The sequence below is a fragment of the Scyliorhinus torazame genome, chromosome 7, assembly GCF_047496885.1.
Source record: "Scyliorhinus torazame isolate Kashiwa2021f chromosome 7, sScyTor2.1, whole genome shotgun sequence".
Classification (NCBI taxonomy): domain Eukaryota; kingdom Metazoa; phylum Chordata; class Chondrichthyes; order Carcharhiniformes; family Scyliorhinidae; genus Scyliorhinus; species Scyliorhinus torazame.
This window is the reverse complement of record NC_092713.1, coordinates 57,371,524-57,387,280: the sequence shown is the minus strand read 5'-3', so window position 1 is coordinate 57,387,280 and position 15,757 is coordinate 57,371,524. Positions and strand designations below refer to the sequence as shown.

General features: G+C 44.4%; 1 protein-coding gene across 3 annotated transcripts in view; it reads left to right on the top strand.

Annotated features, from left to right (window-relative positions):
• The first annotated feature begins 1,049 nt into the window (after positions 1-1,049).
• Positions 1,050-15,757, top strand: part of LOC140426242 (von Willebrand factor C domain-containing protein 2-like) — a 28,078-nt gene continuing 13,370 nt past the window's right edge. For 2 of the 3 annotated variants that reach the window (XM_072510746.1, XM_072510748.1), the window contains exon 1: positions 1,050-1,784. In XM_072510746.1, coding sequence (XP_072366847.1) covers positions 1,464-1,784 — 321 coding nt within the window. In that variant the 5' untranslated portion in view covers positions 1,050-1,463. The remainder of the gene's footprint in view (positions 1,785-15,757) is intronic. The other variant, XM_072510747.1, reaches the window with a different exon arrangement.

Genomic DNA, 15,757 nt, shown 5'->3' with positions numbered 1-15,757 from the left:
GTCAGAACAACAGCCCAGCTCCACCCACACAATGACATAATTGAAGCTAGTTGATAAACACACATTTCTTAAAGGGACATTCCCATGACAATCTGCTCTGTGAGATGTTGTCAAAAGACTTCTGAAAGTCTACATAAATCACATCTACCTGTTCTCCCTCGTCAACTCTGTGGTGATATGCCTATGGACTATATCATAGTTGGATGGTGTGTGACCTCCAGGCGGCGGTGGTACAGACACACTATGTGGTCTCTAGACCAAGGTCATGTGACCTGTGACTCGGGTATAAAAGGAGACACATCCAACCATCTTCAGAAGAAGATTGCGAGGGTAATAAGACGTACATGTGAACGGTCAGTGCTAGGTGCAAGTTCCAGAGGATTAGTTAGCAGACTCCATGATAACATGCTCTGTATCAGATTGCTATCTTACCACTCGAGAATCAATAAAAGATTCTGGGTTTGAACAAGTCGAAGTCTTTAGTTAATTCATTCGTGAAGTGCAAAGGACCAAACACAACAAACTCTACTCCTAACATCTTCAAAGAATTCCAGTAGATTTGTCAGCATGATTTCCCTTTCGTAAATCCATGCTGCCTTTGTCTGATTACACTACTGCTTTCCAAATGCTGTGCTCTGATTTATGGTATTCAATGTCACCATTAGACATTTAGTTCCAGATTTTTATTTGAATTAAAATTTCCCCATCAGACATGGTGGGAATCCCTGGAGCATTAACGTCGATCTCTGGATTACTTGTCCAGCAACAATACATACCACTGCCTCCTAATCTATGATTTCCCAAGCATTGGGATGAACTATCCTAATCCATGCTTTACCAAGCATTGAGATGGACTATCCTAATCCATGTTTTTTGTTGGTGCGATCATGTGTGTGGGTGGGGAAGGGGGAGGGGGTGTCTCGAGATATTAAAGGTAGCTCAACCGGGACAGCATCCAGTTGGAAAATCTGGAATTCCGCACTTTTGACATATCTGGAGGCAGGATCTCATCCTCTGAAAGGCGCATAAACCTATCACGGGGGGGGGGGGGGGGGGTGGCATAGCAGCGTTTTGCATTTCCTGCGGAAGAAAGAATTGTCTATAAGTTTGCAGCTAGGATCTAAAAAAGTTTTGCAAAACCTGCACTTCTTCCTGATGCTTCAATCTGTCCCTCTCCCCAAATCCACAAAGGACTGTCAAATTAACCTCGCTCTTCTTTCAACAAACGTATCTTTTTCCCTCGATAGTAAATGTAACTATCTGACCGAGGTGGATTTGAGAATCAGACACAAACCGCTACACTGAAACGTCGGGAGATAAAGGAGAGGGGACGAGAGACTGTGGAGCAAAGACACGATCGATCTCGCGGTGGTCAGCTGGAAGGTGCCTTTGCAGCTGCAGAGTTTAAAACAAAAATTACAATTGTTATTTCGACAGCAGCAAAACAAGGAGGCGGAGGCAGCATGTCGGTCCAGGCGGACCGGCTGCTTTTCGCCCTGCTCTTGGCACTGTTGGGCAGGGAGAGCCTGGCATTCTCAGTGCCCACCACTTGCGAGGCGAATGGCAGCGTGTATTATGTGGGCGAGTGGTACCTGCTGGAGTGGGACCAGTGCACCCAGTGCGAGTGCACGGTGGAGGGTGCAGTTTGTGCCCGCACTGAGTGTGTGCGCCTGCCGCCCGCCTGTGTCCATGTCAGCCACTACCCCAGTGACTGCTGTCCTCGCTGCGAGAGGATCGGCTGCGAGTACCGGGGACGGGTCTATGAGCTGGGGCAGCAATATCAGGTAAATGCTCAAAGCGGCCAATGTTAAAAGTTTAATTTTTGAAAGTGGCTTCTAGGTGGAAGGGGACACACATCCACCCATGGGCAAGTAATTGATCAACAGCAACCGTCCAAGCCTCACTAAGTTACTCTTTGTCGGTCTCTCTGACCGTTTCTCTTCCTCCCCTTTCTGTCCACCGCTTCTTCCTAATGTCACTTTCCGAACGCACTCATTCCATTATCCCCAGCCCCCCACCCACCCCACTACCTCACTCTTCCCACTGTCTCCCATTCTATTTTCCACCCTCTGCTCCCTGCAGCGTTTATATTCGTGCCTGATCTTTCTGTAGTTCCTCAGTTCACACAGCCCTTTGTCGTCCGCCCCCCCCCCCCCCCCCCCCACCTCGCTTTCTCCTCACCTCTGTTTTTGGGCCTTTTCCTCATTTAAAAAAAAGTAAATTTAGAGTACCCAATTATTTTTTCCCAATTGAGGGGCACTTAGCATGGCCAATCCACTGACCCTGCACATGTTTGGGTTGTGGAGGGGAGACCCACACAGACACGGGGAGAACGTGCAAACCCCACATGGACAGTGACCCCGGGCCGGATTCAAACCTGGGTCCTCAGCGCCACACTTTTCTTCGCCTTTTGTCCTGCACTCTTTAGGTTGTATTGGTGAGCAATCAGCACCATACCCCGAATGCTGACCAGTGTTTTCAACATTTACCTACAACCTGTTGCAAAATTAAAGTCCCCAAACATATAAAATAAATAATTTCTGTTAATGTTGTGGAGATTATGAATCCGAGCTGTACAGATAACAGTACATAATTATTGAATTAACTGCATTCTCTAAAAGAATGATGGCATGTATTGGTTTGTGTTCAGATTTAAAGGATTGTCAGAAACAGATGTGCTTCAAGAAGCACATCTCAAAGCACTTTGACGCATAACACCATTGACATTTCAAAAAAATGCTTTGAAATGTTTCACTCTTAACCCCATTCTGCACTCACTAACTGGCCAATTCCCTTTCCCCAGCAAATTCCTTCAAGATGTTATCATCTAGATTTGTGGCTATCTCTCTCGCAACTCTGTTTGAATCTCTTCAGTCAGACTTCTAGCCCTCCCACAGCATCAAAATTGCTCGAACTAAAGTTGTAAATTATGTTTTCTGGTAACTGGCCACCAGGTGCCATAACTCCTCACCCTAGCAGCCTATGACACAGTCCACCACATGCTCCACTTCCATTCTACAGCTCAATGGCTACATTTACTGAGTTCCACTCGTATTTCTCCCATTATGTAAAAAGTAAAGTCGCCATAGTCCCAGATGACCATAGGCTGCTTTGCTCTTTGAGGGGGAGAGCTGACTGGCAGGGATTTAACCTGAGGGTCACCACACCTCAGGCGAGGGGTAAGGTTGAAAAAGCAGGGCCTTCATGAATAACCTCAGCCAGTACAGGAATTGAACCCACGCTGTTGGCCTTGCTCAGCATCACAAACCAGCTGTTCAGCCAACTGAGCTAAACCACCCCTGCACTGCCACATTGGGAGACCCGCAAAGATCCACCGTCTGACATAGAATAGAATCGTAGAATCCCTACAATGCAGAAGATGATCATTTGGCCCATCGAGTTTGCACTGACCCTCCGAAAGAGAATACTAGCCCACTCCCCGCCCTAGTCACATAATCCCACCTAACCGTTGGACACTTAGGGGCAATTTAACATGGCCAATCCATCTAACCTACACATCTTTGATTTGTGGGAATAAACCAGAGCACATGGAGGAAACACACACAGAAACAGGGAGAAAGTGCAAACTCCATACAGTCACCCAAAGTCAGAATCGAACCTGGGTCCCTGGCACTGTGAGGCAGCAGTGCTAACCACTGTGCCATCAAGCCGCCTACACCTACATGTTACCCAATGGTGACATCTTGCACAGATATGATAATAATAATATAATAATAATAATCACATTGTCACAAGTAGGCTTCAATGATGTAACTGTGAAAAGCCCCTAGTCGCCACATTCCGACGCCTGTTCGGGGAGGCCGGTACGGGGATCAATTTCCCATATGGGATCAATTTCCAAATGTGTGATGAAATCCAGCTGTCTCTCTGCCATGCCTCGACCCCTTCCACTCACCCACACCTCCAATCTTGGATGAGCAGTAATTTCTCCACCTAATCATTGGAACAAAGTACAAGCAAAGAACAAAGAAAAGTACAGCACAGGAACAGGCCCTTCGGCCCTCCAAGCCTGTGCCGACCATGCTGCCCGTCTCAACTAAAATCTTCTACACTTCTGGGGTCCGGATCCCTCTATTCCCATCAAGTCCATTGTCTTTAGCCTCCAGAAGAAACTTTGTAACCTCGGCACTATCAACATTTCCCCTTCCTAGTCAATATATGCCTAAGGCATGTCTGAAAATGTTAACTAGGATTTAGACCCATTCTCAAAACCTTGCCAAAAACCTAAAAGTAGTTACAAGCAGAAAGATGTATCTTCCACATCGATGCCAGGGACCTGTCTCTGCTTTGAGATAAGTTTACTGATCTATTGCCACCAATGTAACCCCTCCAAGTCACTTATTTTCCTAAGTTGTCATTAGAATGATTCACATTCTTGGCAAATTTTATGGAACTTCTATTCATAATATTTTGAATGGCTTCCAAAACAGCATTATGAAAGGATTCAATTGTATTAGGTATCTATAAATCAAAGGGAACTACTTTCAGGAATTTTCCATTGAGTATTGAAAGGCACCATTTTAAAAGGCAAATAATCCAAATGGAGGCGCATACACTTACTTAGCTACATCAATCCCTGTCTTTTGTGTTTCCTATTTTACAGTGGTTGGCTAAGAGAGGAGAATTTGCATATAATTTTGTCTTCAGTGATGTGAAGTATTTCTATGGTAACATCATGAGTGGTATTCTGGATCCAATTGGCTGTTTGGGTTCAGGATACTAACCACTGCGCCACCACAGCACCCTTCAAATCCTTAAGATAGCCCATTTAAAACCACCTTTTTGGTCAAGGTTATAGTCAGCTGTCTTGATGTTTTCTTATGTGGTTCATTGTGAAATTATTTCATTATTTTTATCCTGCTCGTCCATGTACTTTTTAAAGGTTGTAAGGTTTCCCCCTCTACTGCCATCCCAAGCAGTGCATTCGAGATTCCCACCACCCTCTGGGTAAAAAAAAGTTTCCCTCTAAACCTCCAGCTCCTGACATTAAAATCATGCCCCCTCACTATCGACCCTTCAACTAAGTGGAACAGCTGCTCCCTATCCTCCTTGTCCACACCACTCATAATCCTGTACACTGGCTGGTCCAGTTCAGTTTCTGGTCACTGGTAAATCCCCAGGATGTTGATTGTGGGAGATTCAGCGATGGAATGTCATTGAATATCAAGGGGCGATCGTTAGATTCATTCTTGTTATAGATAGTTATTGGTTGGCACTTGTGTGGCTAGTGTTACTTGCCACTTGCCAGCCAACGCTGGAATATTGTCCACATCTTGCTGCATATGGGCAGAGGCTACTACAGGGTCTGAGGAGACATACATGGTGCTGAAAATTGGGGAATTATCAGTGAACATTTCCCCTTCTGACCTTAGAATAGATTCTTAGGATTACTACAGTGCAGAAGGAGACCATTCGGCCCATCAAACCTGCACCGATCCTCTGAAAGCACACCCTACCTAGGACCACGCCACCACCCTATCCTCGTAACCCAGTAAACCAACCTCACCTTTTGGACACTAAGGGGAAATTTAGCATAGCCAATCCACCTAACCTGCACATCTTTTAACTGTGGGAGGAAACCTATGGAGACACATGGTGAACTCCACACAGACAGTCACCCCAGGTCAGAATTGAACCTGGGTCCCTGGTGCTGTGAGGCAGTCGTGCTAACTACTGTGCCACCGTGCCCTGATGGTGGGAAGACCATTGATGAAGCAGCTGAAAATGGTTGGGCCTAAGGCACTGAGGAACCCCTGCAGCGATTTCTAGGATTGCGATGGTTCACTTCCAAAAACCACAACCATAATCCTTTGTGCGAGGTATGGCTCCAACCTGTGTAGTTTAACCCCTGATTTCCATTGACCCCAGATTTACAAGGGCTCCTTTATGCTATGCTCTGTCAAATAGTATCTTGATGTCAAGGGCAGTTTGTCCCACTCACCACTGGAGTTCAGCTCTTTTGCCCTCTTTTGGAGCGGAGTGGCCCTGGTGGAAACCAAACTGAGCATCAGTGAGCAGGTTATAAGTGCCGTTTGATAGCACGACTGATAATCAAGGTTAGATTGGTGGGGCAGTAACTGGCTGGTTTTGATTTATCTTGCCTTTTGTGGACAGTACATGTCTGGGCCATTTTCCACATTGCCAAGTAGATGCTGGTGTTGTAGGTGTATTTGAACAGCTTGGCGGGGAGCATGGCTAGTTCTGGAGCACAAGTCTTCAGTACTATTGTTGGAATGATGTAACTGCCCAAAGCCTTTGCCCTATCCAATGTCTTCACCCTTTACTTGATCAAATTGGTGGAAGACTAGCATCTGATGCAGGGGACTTTAGGAGCAGCCCTTTGTGTGAGGTATGACTCCAACCTGTATAGTTTCACCCCCGATTCCCATTGACTCCAGTTTTGCTTGGACTCCTTGCTACCACACTCAAATGGTATCTTAATGTCAAGTGCAGTTAGCTCCACTCACCTTTTGAGTTCAGCCAAGGTCCACTTGGCCCACCTGGCTGATGATGGTTGCAAATGCTTCTCTTTTGTCCTGATATACTGGGCTTCTTTATACTCTTTAATCTACTTTGATCTAAAAGCAGGTGGGGGAGGGGAGTCAACTCAGGCCAATTTAAAAAGAGCAATTTGTAACTCACTCCCAGTGAGTTCTCCCAGTGAGCCAGAGAAGAGACAGCCAGAGTGAGACAGCAAAGAGTGAGTTTGGAAATTTGAATCTAGGTGGGAACTCAAAGCTTGGGGGGGAGGAGGTGCCTTTTATCCCTGGTAACTGACTGGTAAGTAGTATTTCTTTTCATTGTCGAATTTATTTATTTTTTCTTTTGTTTTATAGAATTGTAGTTGTATAAGTTTACCTAAGGTTTAAGACATTGCAGGAGATCCAAGACCCATGTCATGCCCTTCGTGTGCAATGTGGGAGCTCGGGGACACGTCCACTGTCCCTGGCTCCTTCACGTGCAAGAAGTGTGTCCAGTTGCAGCTCCTGTTAGGCCACTTGACGGCTCTGGAGCTGCGGATGGACTCACTTTGGAGCATCTGCAATGCTGAGGACGTCATGGATAGCACGTTTAGCGAGTTGGTCACACCGCAGGTGAAAGGTACTGAGGGAGATAGAAAATGGGTGACCAAAAGACAGAGCAAGAGTAGGAAGGCAGTGCAGGTGTCCCCTGCGGTCATCACCCTGCAAAACAGATATACCGCTTTGGATATTGTTGAGGGAGATGGCTCACCAGGGGAAGGCAGCAGCAGCCAGGTTCATGGCACCGTGGCTGGCTCTGCTGCGCAGCTGGGCAGAAAGAAGAATGGCAGGGCTATAGTGATAGGGGACTCAATTGTAACGGGAATAGACAGGCAGTTCTGCGGACACAATCAAGACTCCAGGATGGTATGTTGCCTCCCTGGTGCACGGGTCAAGGATGTCTCGGAGCAGCTGCAGGACATTCTGGGGGGGTGGGGGGGGGGGGAGGGTGAACAGCCAGCTGTCGTGGTGCACATAGGCACCAACGATATAGGTAAAAAATGGGACGAGGTCCTACAAGCTGAATTCATGGAGTTAGGATTTAAACTAAAAGTAGGACCTCAAAGGTAGTAATCTCAGGATTACTACCAGTGCCATGAGCTAGTCAGAGTAGGAATGTCAGGATAGATGGGATGAATGCGTGGCTCGAGAGATGGTGCAAGAGGGAGGGATTCAAATTCCTGGGGCATTGGAGCCGGTTCTGGGGGAGGTGGGACCAGTACAAACCGGACTGTCTGCACCTGGGCAGGACTGGAACCGATGTCCTAGGGGGGTGTTTGCTAGAGCTGTTGGGGAGAGTTTAAACTAATGTGGCAGGGGGATGTGAACCGATGCAGGAAGTTGGAAGGTAGTAAAACAGGAACAGAAACAAAAGGCAGTAAGGGAGAAAGTGTAAGGCAGAGAAGCCATAGTCAAAAATCAAAAAGGGTGACAGTACAAGGTACAGTGACTGAGGGGAGCTTAGTGAATAGGCCCAGTAATACTGAAAGGAATAAAACGGGAAGTAAAAACATTAATGGTAAGCGACGCGGAAGGTTGTTACATGAAGATATAAGTTCAACAACAAGGAAAATTAGGAGAAAAGTTAAGAGGAAATATAACTTAGGAGAGGTTACTGATCGAGGTGTTAAGATTCAAAGAGAGGTAAAAAAGCCAACGTAAGTGTATTTTACCTGAATGCTCGTAGTATTCGGAATAAGGTAAATGAGTTGATGGCGCAAATCATCATGAATGACTATGATTTAGTGGCCATTACTGAAACATGGTTAAAGGATGGTCACGACTGGGAGTTAAATATCCAAGGGTATCAAACTATTCAGAAGCACAGAGTGGATGGTAAGGGAGGTGGTGTAGCTCTGTTATTTAAGGATGACATCCGGGCAATATTAAGGGATGACATCGGTGCTACGGAGGATAAGGTTGAATCCATTTTGGTGGAAATCAGGAATAGAAAGGCGAAAAAGTCACTGATAGGAGTAGTCTATAGGCCACCAAATAGTAACATTATGGTGGGGCAGGCAATAAACAAAGAAATAATAGATGCATGTAGAAATGGTACAGCAGTTATCATGCAGGATTTTAATCTACATGTCGATTGGTTTAACCAGGTCGGTCAAGGCAGCCTTGAGGAGGAGTTTATAGAATGTATCCGTGATAGTTTCCTAGAACAGTATGTAATGGAACCTACGAGGGAACAAGCAGTCCTAGATCTGGTCCTGTGTAATGAGACAGGATTGATTCATGATCTCATAGTTAGGGATCCTCTCGGAAGGAGCGATCACAATATGGTGGAATTTAAAATACAGATGGGGGGCGAGAAGGTAAAATCAAACACTAGTGTTTTGTGCTTAAACAAAGGAGATTACAATGGGATAAGAGATGAACTAGCTAAGGTAGACTGGGAGCAAAGACTTTGGGCGTCATTCTCCGCCGGCGGGAGTCTCCGTTTTGCCGGCGCCCGGGGGTTTCCCGACGGCGTGGGGCTGCCCCACAATGGGAAACTCCATTGACCGGCCGGTGTTACGGAGACTCCCGCCGGCCGGTCGGGGCAGAAATGTGGCGGGGCGGGTAGGAGAATTTTGCCCTTTATGATGAAACAGTTGAGGAACAGTGGAGAACCTTCCAAGTGATTTTTCACACTACTCAGCAAAGGTTTATACCAACAAAAAGGAAGGACGGTAGAAAGAGGGAAAATCGACCGTGGATATCTAAGGAAATAAGGGAGAGTATCAAATTGAAGGAAAAAGCATACAAAGTGGCAAAGATTAGTGGGAGACTAGAGGACTGGGAAATCTTTAGGGGCAACAGAAAGCTACTAAAAAAGCTATAAAGAAGAGTAAGAAAGATTATGAGAGTAAACTTGCTCAGAATATAAAAACAGATAGTAAAAGTTTCTACAAATATATAAAACAAAAAAGAGTGGCTAAGGTAAATATTGGTCCTTTAGAGGGTGAGAAGGGAGATTTAATAATGGGAGATGAGGAAATGGCTGAGGAACTGAACAGGTTTTTTGGGTCGGTCTTCACAGTGGAAGACACAAATAACATGCCAGTGACTGATAGAAATGAGGCTATGACAGGTGAGGACCTTGAGAGGATTGTTATCACTAAGGAGGTAGTGATGGGCAAGCTAATGGGGCTAAAGGTAGATAAGTCTCCAGTCCCTGATGGAATGCATCCCAGAGTGCTAAAAGAGATGGCCAGGGAAATTGCAAATGCACTAGTGATTATTTACCAAAATTCACTAGACTCTGGGGTGGTCCCGGCGGATTGGAAATGAGCAAACGTGACACCACTGTTTAAAAAAGGAGGTAGGCAGAAAGCGGGTAATTATAGGCCAGTGAGCTTAACTTCGGTAGTAGGGAAGATGCTGGAATCTATCATCAAGGAAGAAATAGCGAGGCATCTGGATGGAAATTATCCCATTGGGCAGACGCAGCATGGGTTCATAAAGGGCAGGTCGTGTCTAACTAATTTAGTGGAATTTTTTGAGGACATTACCAGTGCGGTAGATAACGGGGAGCCAATGGATGTTGTATATCTGGATTTCCAGAAAGCCTTTGACAAGGTGCCACACAAAAGGTTGCTGCATGAGATAAAGATGCATGGCATTAAGGGGAAAGTAGTAGCATGGATAGAGGATTGGTTAATTAATAGAAAGCAAAGAGTGGGGATTAATGGGTGTTTCTCTGGTTGGCAATCAGTAGCTAGTGGTGTCCCTCAGGGATCAGTGTTGGGCCCACAATTGTTCACAATTTACATCGATGATTTGGAGTTGGGGACCAAGGACAATGTGTCCAAGTTTGCAGACAACACTAAGATGAGTGGTAAAGCAAAAAGTGTAGAGGATACTGGAAGTCTGCAGAGGGATTTGGATAGGCTAAGTGAATGGGCTAGGGTCTGGCAGATGGAATACAATGTTGACAAATGTGAGGTTATCCATTTTGGTAGGAATAACAGCAGAAGGGATTATTATTTAAATGATAAAATATTAAAACATGCTGCTGTGCAGAGAGACCTGGGTGTACTAGTGCATGAGTCCCAAAAAGTTGGTTTACAGATGCAACAGGTGATTAAGAAGGCAAATGGAATTTTGTCCTTAGAGGGATGGAGTTTAAGACTAGGGAGATTATGCTGCAACTGTATAAGGTGTTAATGAGGCCACACCTGGAGTATTGTGTTCAGTTTTGGTCTCCTTACTTGAGAAAGGACGTACTGGCACTGGAGGGTGTGCAGAGGAGATTCACTAGGTTAATCCCAGACCTGAAGGGGTTGGATTACGAGGAGAGGTTGAGTAGACTGGGACTGTATTCATTGGAATTTAGAAGGATGAGGGGGGATCTTATAGAAACATATAAAATTATGAAGGGAATAGATAGGATAGATGAGGGCAGGTTGTTTCCACAGGCGGGTGAAAGCAGAACTAGGGGGCATAGCCTCAAAATAAGGGCAAGGAGATTTAGGACAGAGTTTAGGAGGAACTTCTTCACCCAAAGGGTTGTGAATCTATGGAATTCCTTGCCCAGTGAAGCAGTAGAGGCTCCTTCATTAAATGTTTTCAAGATAAAGGTAGATAGTTTTTTGAAGAATAAAGGGATTAAGGGTTATGGTGTTCGGGCCGGAAAGCGGAGCTGAGTGCACAAAAGATCAGCCATGATCTCATTGAATGGCGGAGCAGGCTCGAGGGGCCAGATGACCTACTCCTGCTCCTAGTTCTTATGTTCACCATCATTGAGGATGCGGATACTTGTGGAGCCCCCTCCTCCAGTTCATCATTTAATTGTCCACCACCATTCAAGACTGGATGTGGCAGGACTGCAAAGCATATGCTTGATCAGTCGGTTGTGGGATCACTTAGCTTTATCTGTGACTTGCCGCATTCACTGTTCAGTATGTAAGTAGTCCTGTGTTGTAGCTTCACCAGGTTGGAACATCATTTTTAGATATGCCCGATGCTACTTCTGGCATGCCCCCCTGCGCTCTTCACTGAACTAGGGTTGATCCTCCAGCTTGATGGTAATGGTACAACGGGGGGATATGATGGGTCATAAGGTTACAGATTGTAGGTGAATACAATTCTGCTGCTGCTGATGACCCACAGCGCCTCATGGATGCCTAGTTTTAAGTTGCTAGTTCTGTTTGAAAATTATCCCATTTAGTGCCATCGAACTTGATGGAGGGGATCCTTAGTGTGAAGATAATCATCCTGTGAAGCGTCTTGGAATGTTTTATCACTTTAATGGTGTTGTAGGTTGTTGAAGCATAAATCAAGGGTTGACTGTGAGGCATTAAAAAGATAAATAACTTGAATTTATCTTGTAGCTTTAACATGGATGTCTTAAACTAGCATAATAGAATAGATCATAGAATTCCTACAGAGCAGGAGGTCGGCATTTGGTCCATCAAGGCTGCACCGACCCTCTCAACAGCACTTACCTAGGCCCAATCCTCCGCCCTATCCCCGTAACTCCATAACCTTTTTGATACTAAGGGGCAATTTTGAATGGCCAATTCATTTAACCTGCACATCTTTGGACTGTGGGAGGATACTGGAGCACCTGAGGAAAGCCACGCAGACATGGGAAGAATGTGCAAACTCCACACAGTCACCTAAGGCCAAAATTGAACCCGGGTCGCTGGTGCTGTGAGGCAGCAGTGCTGACCACTGTGCCACCGTGCCGCGCCTCTGTTTCATAACTTCAAATGTAAATGCATTGACCAAGTTAAAATAGCAGCCTGCTCATGAACTGGAATTGTGCTATTAATTGTTTGAAGTGTTGATACACTTCTACTGCATTTGCCGACTATATAACCAGAAGATGGCTCCTGGCTCAGAGCAGGGAAAATCATTGCCTGTTGCCGAACGGCCAGTGGCAGGAGTGGGTGGATAAACATAGGAACAAGATTATGCCACTTAGAATAAGTTCATGGCTGATCTGCAACCTAACTCCAAATACCAGCCTTTAACCCCTTTTTCTTTTTAATACCCTTGGTTAACAAAAATATCAATCTCCAATACAAAATTAAAAATCTACCGAGCATCAAGTCATATTTACAGAAGAGAGTTCTAAACCTTACCATCCTTTGCTGTAGAATTGTCTCCTAATTTCACTCCTGAAAGATCTGATGAACCTTGAGACAATTCTCGACTCTCCATCTAACCTGTTCACCTTATTATCTTGGGGGGAAAAAACAATGACATTTCCCTTTAAAAATCTGAGTTCAGGAAATTCAACTCTGGTTGTTGTAATCTCTCTTTGTAATTTAATATTTGAAATCCAAATATTGTTATGCTAAATCTATGTTGTACTCCCTTCCTAATAAGATGAGGTACCCAGACTGCTCACAGTACTCCAGCTATGGTTTAGGCAGGTCTTTGTATAATTTTAGCATAATTTTTACCCTATGTATTCTAGTCCTCTAGATATAAGAGCCAGCATTCTATTAACTTTTTGCTTATTTGCTGTACCCTTTCATGACATTTTAATCCATGTCTGTATTGACCTCCAATATTTCTAACTTCTCATCATTTAAAAAATATTCTGAACTATCCATTTTTGTCCAAAATGGATGACCTCATGGATGCACAGTAGCACTTTGGGTGCACGGTAGCACAGTGGGTAGCACTGTTGCTTCATAGCTCCAGGGCCCCAGGTTCGATTTCCGCTTGGGTCACTGTCTGTGCGGAGTCTGCATGTTCTTCCCGTGTCTGCGTGGGTTTTCTCCAGATGCTCCAGTTTCCTCCCACAAGTCCCGAAAATTACCTGCTGTTAGGTCATTTGGATATTCTGAATCCTCCCTCTGAGTACCCGAACAGGCGCCGGAATGTGGCAACTAGGGGCTTTTCACAGTAACTTCATTGCACTGTTAATGTAAGTCTACTTGTGACAATAAAAAAAAGATTATTAAAGAAGATTATTATTATCCATGTTCAAATTCATTAGGCACAGTTTTGCTAATTCACTAAATCGATAAATATTGCCTTATAATTTTATGTTTCTATCTTCACTGCTTACAATGCCATTATCTTGTGTCATCGGCAAACTTGGGTATGTAACTTTCTATTCTATCGGTAAGCCTTTAATAAACATGATGGATGACTAGTCGATCGGTGCAGGACACGACTAGTTACATCCCGTCAGTTGGACTACCTCCACAGTATCCTTACTCGGTCTCCTGTTGCTAAATTTCCTAATATGGTCAATCCCTTGAGCTTCAACTTTACTTAGGTGTCTCTTACGAGGTACTCTATCAAATGCCTTCTGGGGGTCCATATAAGTACCATTCATTGACATCAATGTCTTCCAATAATTAAGTCACCTCTGTCTTGCCTAACCTTTACAAATCCATACTGGCGCTCTCGAATCAGCTGAAATTTATCCCCGAACAGGTGCCGGAATGTGGCGACTAGGGTTTTTTCACAGTAACTTCATTGAAGCCTACTTGTGACAGTAAGCTATTATTATTATTATAATAAATTTTCGAGATGTTCAATATTCTATCCGTAATTATAAACTAATTTCCTGATAACAGATCTGAGGTTAGCAGATCTGTAATTCCCTGGTTCCCTCTCACTTTCTTAATTAGTGGAATGACGTGCGCAATTTTCCAATATAAAGGCATGGTTCCCATGCTGAGACAATTTTGGATGTTAATGTTCGGGCATCCAGAATGTTCTCATCTAGTTCCTTTAAAATCCTGAATGGAAGCTATCTCGTCCAAGGAATTTTCCACTCCCGAGTGTCAATATTGATTCAATGTTACTGTTTTGCTTACGTTAATCTTGATTAGTTTCTTTGGGATGTCCAAAATGCTATCCTCTTCCTGTATTAAAACTATGAATGCAAATTAATTATTCAACAGGTCTGCCATTTTCTCATTTTCATTGACAATATCACTATTGTCAATTTTCAAGGGTCGTGACCACCATTATCTCCCAATACAACTGTGACTATGTTGAGTCCTGGGCCTAACATTCACAGACATCTTAAGCTGGAAAGTGTAACTTGGGGCTGTGAAGCCCCAGAGTAATCTGGGAGGAATGAGCCAAAGAGGATCAGTGCCAGAAATTAGGCTAAAATTAGTGGTTCTGAAATAGCCAGTTAAATTGGGTTTGGGTTCAACTGTTCCCATCCTGTGCTAATTCCACTTGTCCTTCAGTAGGAGGGCACATGGTCATTTCTCCAGGAAACGGACAGCTGCATCATCCCACCCCACCACCCACCCTCACTCTCCCCCGATCGTTATAATTTCAGTGGTTTGAGTAATAGAACCATATTCGCAACATTTTTTAAAATGGCCAATTTTCAGGATTTCAGATGACTTGCCTGCTTGGTATTTCACCGTAGGGCCCAAATTCAGTCTTGTGAAGCATGATAATGCTGCATTTACTTGGCACATTGGCTGCCACACAGTTGGGGCAGCAGCAGGAACTCTTGGTTTAAAAATAAAGTCAGGCCATTTAAGAGTGAAATCAGGAAGCACTTATTTATATAAAGGTGGTGGAAATCTGGAGTGTTGATTTCTCAGAAATCTGTGGAACCTGAGTCAATTGAATCTGGACAGGGATTGATATGAAGTTGAGATACTAATCTGCTATGGTATACAGGCTTGAGATGCTGATAGCCCATTCCTGTTGTTATGTCCCTATTAAGCAGTAATTCCTTTATGATAGATTATGTGTACTGCCTTTCTTCTAGCAAATCATTTTTCTCAAACAGGAACAGAACATGCTGGAAAAACCCAGCAGGTCTGGCAGCATCTCTGGAGGGAGAAAATAGAGTTCATGTTTTGAGTCTGTGTGACTTCTTCAGAGCTAGAGAGAGGGAGAGATATGATGGATTATATACTGTATAAGAGGGAGTGGAGCAGAGTAGAAGATTAGTGATTGGTGGGAGCTAGAAGAGATTGTGACAAAGATGTGTAGATTATGAGACAGAGGAAACATTAATGCTTTAGAAGCTGCTAGTAGTGGCATAAAGGTAAGATATTAGAATGTGTTAATAGGAGAATAACAGTGAAAGCAAATCTTCAGAACAAATTACATGTGGCCTAGTTTGGGGGGTGGGGGTGGCGATTGCATTGGGGCAGAAAATGTTTTGGATAGAACAAGTGTCAAAATGGGATTGAAAGACCAAGGTCTAAATTGTGGAACTTAGCGCTGAGTCCTGAAGGCTGAAACATGCCTAATTGGAAGATTAGCACTCAGGACTCAAC